At 38.6% G+C, this 6,637-nt stretch overlaps 1 protein-coding gene across 1 annotated transcript in view; it reads left to right on the top strand.

Annotated features, from left to right (window-relative positions):
- Nucleotides 1-3,369: 3,369 nt before the first annotated feature.
- The window catches only part of LOC125478357 (receptor-like protein EIX1), a 5,148-nt gene continuing 1,880 nt past the window's right edge, over nucleotides 3,370-6,637 (top strand). The window contains exon 1 of the mRNA XM_048586505.1: nucleotides 3,370-5,536. Coding sequence (XP_048442462.1) covers nucleotides 3,370-5,536 — 2,167 coding nt within the window. The remainder of the gene's footprint in view (nucleotides 5,537-6,637) is intronic.

Here is a 6,637-nt window from a genome sequence, read left to right on the forward strand (position 1 = left end):
TATGTAACATGGTGCCACTTCAATGTTGCATGTAACGTCGATCTTATGGCAGATGTTTTTATGACTCATACAACTCATGTTCTTTTAATGGAGAGTTATTCTTCTGGTCCTGCTACTTCTATGTCTCCTACTCATGTTCAGCCTCCAGTGACCACTTTTGTTCATGGTTTGGTTTTTCACCTTCGTAAGCATGAATTAGATAATGTCTCCGTGGGGATGATAACTCAAGTTGCTGCCACCCTTCGTTATTGGTTGAATGTGAATGTTTTGTTTATTGCCAAATGGGTTGAAACAGATAGCTTTCGTGTCATTGTTCACATGGAGTGTGAAGTGTTGAGCAGAAAGTTTGTTGTAGCTGATCTTTTTTATCATCATGCCAAAGTGCGAGTTACCTTGGCAAATATGAGAGCCGTACTAGAATTTGGAAGATGGTTTTCTCTGGTGTACACGGAAATTATTATTAATGGCTGGAAATTGTATTATGTTTGACGTGAAAGTAACCATAACACTCTTCTGATTGCTTTAGCTTTGGTGAACATGATCCATATTCTTTACGGGGAAGGAATGCAAACATTGCTTTCACGAGGTGGACAGGGGTCAAACAACACAGAGTGGAAGAGAAATGCTTATCTGATCCACTTATTCACCTATGCAGTCCAGAGTAATGAGTCGGCTGTAATATGGTTCCTCACGAGTGATAGTTCATCTGTAGCTTGGATCAGACATGTTTGCTCTGTAGTAGACCAGATGACAAACCCCCTTGATGGTGTGCCAATTATTGGAAGAGTCTTGCTGATTTAGCACTCTTTTTGCAGCATAAGATGGCAACTTATAGGATGCTTGGTGCCGATTCGCTGCTCTACTTCAGGGACTATCAAGGCATTCAATCATCCATGGAATCTCTCAACTGGTGGGAGATCTCTTCGACATTTTTTGGTGTATTGCAGAACAACAATTGGCCTTCACTCACTAAGCTTGGGGTCTTCTTATTCGCTAAGTTTTGGGTCTGCAATTTATGGGCGCTTTTGTTTATGAGCACCAACAGTGATCTCATTGTCCGCAGCGCTACAAGTTGGATTGACCAACTAATGGGAGTTACTGAGCCTAAAAATCTGAATGCCAATATTCGAAGTTGTCTACTCTTGACCATAATTACTGAGACTCTGGTACCAGCTGCACAAAATGCAGAAAACCATTTGGACAACAATTGTCATTCTTTTTGGGTACTAGACTGCAATTCATTCACTTACAATGGGGTATTGGTCATCTTTAATGCAATCTATCTACCACCGGAGTTGGTGGTCGGTGATGCAACAAAGCTGATTGTTCTCTTGCTCAATGCTGTCAAGATTAGTGTGCTCCAACTCTTTTATTCCATCTCAAAGTATTTGGCAAATCTGCATGATTTCATTTTGGCAGGATATGAGTTAATGATCTTTGCTTTTTGGGTGAACACACTGAAAAAGTTTTGGAAGGACATGGTTCATGATTTAAAGACCATACAAAAGCTAATACTGCACATGAGTATGGTACACAATTGGACAAATTGGATGGCCTCTTTCCCGACTGCTGCTTGCGTCTTTCTCAGCTTGAGAGGCTTGAGGACAAGCCTCATCTTAAGGGGTGGGATTGATGCGACTCTAACCTATTGAGCTTTGGTTATGACTAGTTAGACCGCTATTGTCATTACTATCCATTAGGCTCTTTACTTAGGTAATACTATTAGGCCCATCCATACCTCAAATCCTAGCTATCTTTGGATGTATTTAAACCCTTTTTATGATGAAAAGAGACTATGAATGAAGATATGAATTTCATTTGATTTCCTGTTCCATTTCCTGCATTTACTTTCTTGCAATTTACCTTTTACCATATCTGATCCTAGCAGGTGGTGGTGAAGAAGAGGAACCACTGTAACCCATCTGACCAGTGCTTCCCGAGGTAGAAGAAGGTGACTGCTATCTTCACAAATTCCCAAATTTTCAGGTAATTTAATTTAATTTAAAGGAAAACTAATGAAAAGAATTTAAAAATTTTGAGTTTTAATGATAGGGACAAAATAAATGGTAAAATGAATAGTATTAGGATTGATTTTTTAATGTAAAAATATGATTTTTTGTTAAAATGAATAATATGGACTTTTCATTAAAACTTCTTTAATTTAATTTAATTTAATTTAATTGGATGGAATTGGAAATAAAGAACACATCGAAACGAAACGCTGCATTTTGGTGGGTTGAGGAATCGGAATTGGGATGGTTTGAGAGGGGTGAGGATCTGAAGGTTGAGTGCGGGTGCGTGTGGCCGAGGAAGAAGAAGTCAGAAAGGTGTAAAATTATTCGGGTAGTTTTTTTAATTCTAAATTTTAATTTATTTTTAATTTACATGGGCCCATATTGACACGTGACGTCTAGTCAGTGTCTATGTAAACGTTACGTCATCAGTTAACAGAGATTTTGATGAAAACTTAAACTAGGACGAAAAACACTTGATGTATCAAATGTTGAAAATCAATGAACTTCAAAGTAGTAAACTAAGATTAACCCATAATTTTAATATTAGAAGAATGCCTTTGAACCATGAACGTTTAGGGGGGAGAAATTGAAAGTTGAAATAAAAGGGTAACGACATAAGAAAAACGATAAAGTTCAAAGAATATTGTGATCAAGTTTGGAACTTAGTTGAAAGTTCAATAGAAAGATTTGTGGAAAATGCACATTCAGACCAACTTCAAAGAATGCACGGAGAAGAAGACTAAATTTTCTAACAAAAAAAATCAAAAAAAATTATAAATTATTAATAATAATATTAATTTAGCATCAGACTGCCGGCCACTCCTCACACATCATTAGCTAATTATCAACAAATAAACCATTTATAATTAGACAATTATTGATTACCATTGAACAAGACTCGTGAATTCTAAGTCAATGCCTTTGCTGCCTTTTATTTTTTAAAAACCCACGTCCCAATCAAAGACTTTGGTGCCCAAAACGTACAGGATTGTTGTCCTATTATTCTGTCTATTAGTCTATCTAGTACAGATTTTGGTTGAACTTTACAGTGAGGAATAAGATTGTCTCTCCTTCTCTTTCTATCTCCTTTTATTCTCTTATCTCACACTCTTTATTTTATCTTTTTCTTTTTATAAAATATTGACGTGCCTTAATCATAATCGTTCAAATAGGATGGAAGGGAAATGAAGGAAAAAAAAAGAGAAAAGAGAATCTTACTCTTTATAATAAACAAGTTGTAAAATGGGTTGAAGACTTTGAAAATTTGGAAGTTGGGAGGCATCATCTTAATTATAAATTCATGTATTGTGCTAAGAAGCTATCTCCACCAAAGCAAAGAGAACTTCGGACGATAATGGTTAGCTTTGCAACTTACTTATTCAAGCCTTCTTCTCACCTCAAAATGGCTCACTATTTGCTCCTCTGGTTTTTGGCCTCTTCATGTCTACACGCTAGTGTGAACTCATGCATCGGCGAAGAAAGACGTGCGCTTCTCGCCTTCAAAGAAGACGTTACTGATCCTTCCGGGAGGCTTTCTTCGTGGGTTGGACTTGACTGCTGTCAGTGGAAGGGAATTTCATGCAATAACATCACGGGTCGTGTTGAAATGATGAATCTCCAGAATGCGTATGTGTATACGCTTTCTGCTTTTGATGGAGAGTGGGACGAGATGGAGTACTCTTCTTTGGGTGGTAAGGTAAATCCTTCTTTGCTTAGCTTGAAACATTTGAATTACCTAGACCTAAGCAGGAATGATTTTCGAGGGATTTCCATTCCCGAGTTCTTTGGTCAGATTAAAAGTTTGAGGTATCTCAATCTCTCATCTGCTTCATTTGGAGGAGACATTCCACCTCATCTTGGTAATTTGCAAAACTTGAACTATCTTGACCTTAGCGAAGAATCTGGATACTCCATGCTTGAACTCCCTTCCGAAAACCTGAATTGGCTTTTTCGTCTCTCTTCCCTAAAGTACCTCAACCTCAAAGGATTGGACCTCAGCAACACCGGGGTAAGTTGGCTAAATGTTGTCAACATGCTTCCTTTCCTAGTAGAGTTACATTTGTCATCATGCCAAATTCAAAGCCTTCTACCACTTTCACCAGGAAATATTAGCCTTGCATCACTTTTGATCCTTGATGTGTCATACAACAATTTGACGTTTCCGTTTCCTGAATGGTTTTTCAATCTGGCTAACCTCAGAAAACTTGATTTAAGCGGAAATTCTTTGAGTGGTCCCTTTCCAAGTGAATTTGAAAGCCTCAAATCACTTGAACACCTTGACTTATCTTTCAATAGCCTTGAGGGTCAAATTCCGAAACTTCTTGGGAATTTTTGCAATCTAAAGATCTTAAATCTTGCACAAAACCAATTTGATGGGGGGATTCAAGAGCTTTTGGGTGGTTTATCAAGTTGTCCCAATAGTGTTTTAGAGTCACTCGATTTGTCTTCTAATATGTTGAATAGCCAATTGCCTGCCTCTTTAGGGATGCTACACAATTTGAAGTTTCTTACCCTTTACAATAATAGTATGAATGGGCCAATTCCTGAAAGTTTAGGGCAACTCTCTCAGCTAGTTCACCTCGATCTATCGTTCAATCCGTGGGAAGGCTTTTTAACTGAATCCCATTTCATAAATCTCACAAGATTGAAATACTTTGCAGTAGGCAGTGTACTTCCACAGCCAAATCCATCTATTCCCCTCACTTTTAAAGTGTTTTATGATTGGGTTCCTCCTTTCATGCTTCACAAAATTATCATTGGCTGCTGTAAAGTAGGTCCTACCTTTGGGTTATGGCTGCAGTCTCAAACTGAACTCCTTTTTGTCAAACTTCATGCTACTGGAATCCTGGATTCCATACCCGGGGACTGGTTCTTGAAGATATCTTCCCAAGCTCAGTACCTGGATTTATCTTACAACCAAATCCATGGAAAACTTCCGCTCCAATTGAAATTCCCATATGCACTGGTTTTGGATTTGAGTCATAACCAATTTGATGGGCCATTACCACTTTGGTCGGGTGACAATGTGGTTCGATTTAAGCTTGAAATCAATTCATTTTCCGGGCCAATCCCATGGAATTTGGACCAAAAGTTTCCCAAATTGGAATCACTCTATCTTGCAGAAAATCATTTGAACGGTACCATTCCGCCCTCCATTTGCAACATGAGAAACTTGTTAGTCCTTTCTCTAAGAAGCAATCAATTATCTGGAGAATTCCCACGAGAATGCAGTTTGTTGCCTGACATACTGATTCTAGATGCTGCATACAACAATCTCTCAGGCAAGCTTCCTAGTTCAATGGGTGCCTCGGGTTCTCTTTTCTTGTTGAAGATGAACAACAATAATCTCGAAGGTGAAATTCCTCTTTCCTTGGAAAACTGCACTTCTTTGAGGAACATTGATCTTGGGGACAATAAATTTACTGGGAAAATACCTTCATGGATAGGATTGAATGCGCCGCTCGTGTCAATCCTAAGACTGAGGTCGAATTTTCTAAGTGGACATATCCCACAACAGTTGTGTAATCTCGAGAACCTCCACATCTTAGACCTTGTGTTGAAAATCAATGTCAAAGTTAGGTATGGAAAATTAGGCAATGTTAGGCATGGTTGAATAAAAATAAATTAGGTGCAATTAATGTGTTTTGTGTGGTAATAAATAATCTTAGTTTATTCATTTGGTTTGCTATAAATACCCAAGTCCTCAAGCATTGTAAATCATCCAAAGAAAAACAAAGCCTAGAGCTAAATAAGAAAAGCTTTGCTAACTAGTTTGTTTTGTGAGCTTTCTTTAAGAGTGTGTTCTATTTTCTTCTTCTTGGGATCATTAGAGTTATCTTGGATACTCTTCTTATTCAACAATTGGTATCAGAGCCAAGTCGGTCAGGGATCGTTCTTGGTAGAGCATTGGTTGTAAAGTCTCTTGGAATTCCGAGTATGCTCTGTGGTTGCAGTTTTGACTGATCTTCCACATCAGAAAAGGTTTCTTGAGATTATTGTTGGGGTTATCACAAACCTTGAGAGGGAGCTTCTTTGTGTCGAGAGTAGTGTATTACTCTGCACGGTAGTCACTCAAGCTTGCTCGGTGTAGTCAAATTCTTGCCGATACGATGGGTGATCTTCAAGTTGTTGGAGGAATCAAGAAGCTCAACAACCAAAACTATAACACGTGGGCAACGTGTATAGAGTCTTACCTTCAAGGTCAAGACTTGGGGGAGGTTGTCGGTGGTAGTGAAGCTACACAACCGGCAGCGGAAGATGCTAACGGCGTCTTGCGGAAGTGGAAAATTAAAGCAGGCAAATCAATGTTTGCTTTAAAGACCACAATAGAAGAAGAAATGTTGGAGCACATTCGGGATGCTAGAACGCCAAAGGAAGCATGGGACACTTTTGTTACACTTTTTTCGAAGAGGAACGATACAAAATTGCAACTTCTCGAGAATGAGTTGCTATCGATGGTACAACGCGACATGACGATTGCCCAGTACTTTCACAAGGTGAAGTCGATATGCCGCGAAATTTCAGAATTAGATCCAACAGCTCCTATTGGGGAAACCAGGATGAAGAGAATAATTATCCATGGTTTGAGACCCGAATATCGAGGGTTCATTGCCGCTATACAA

The sequence above is a fragment of a genome, unplaced genomic scaffold (assembly GCF_019419815.1).
Source record: "Pyrus x bretschneideri cultivar Hongxiangsu unplaced genomic scaffold, Pyrus_bretschneideri_v1 Contig24, whole genome shotgun sequence".
Classification (NCBI taxonomy): domain Eukaryota; kingdom Viridiplantae; phylum Streptophyta; class Magnoliopsida; order Rosales; family Rosaceae; genus Pyrus; species Pyrus x bretschneideri.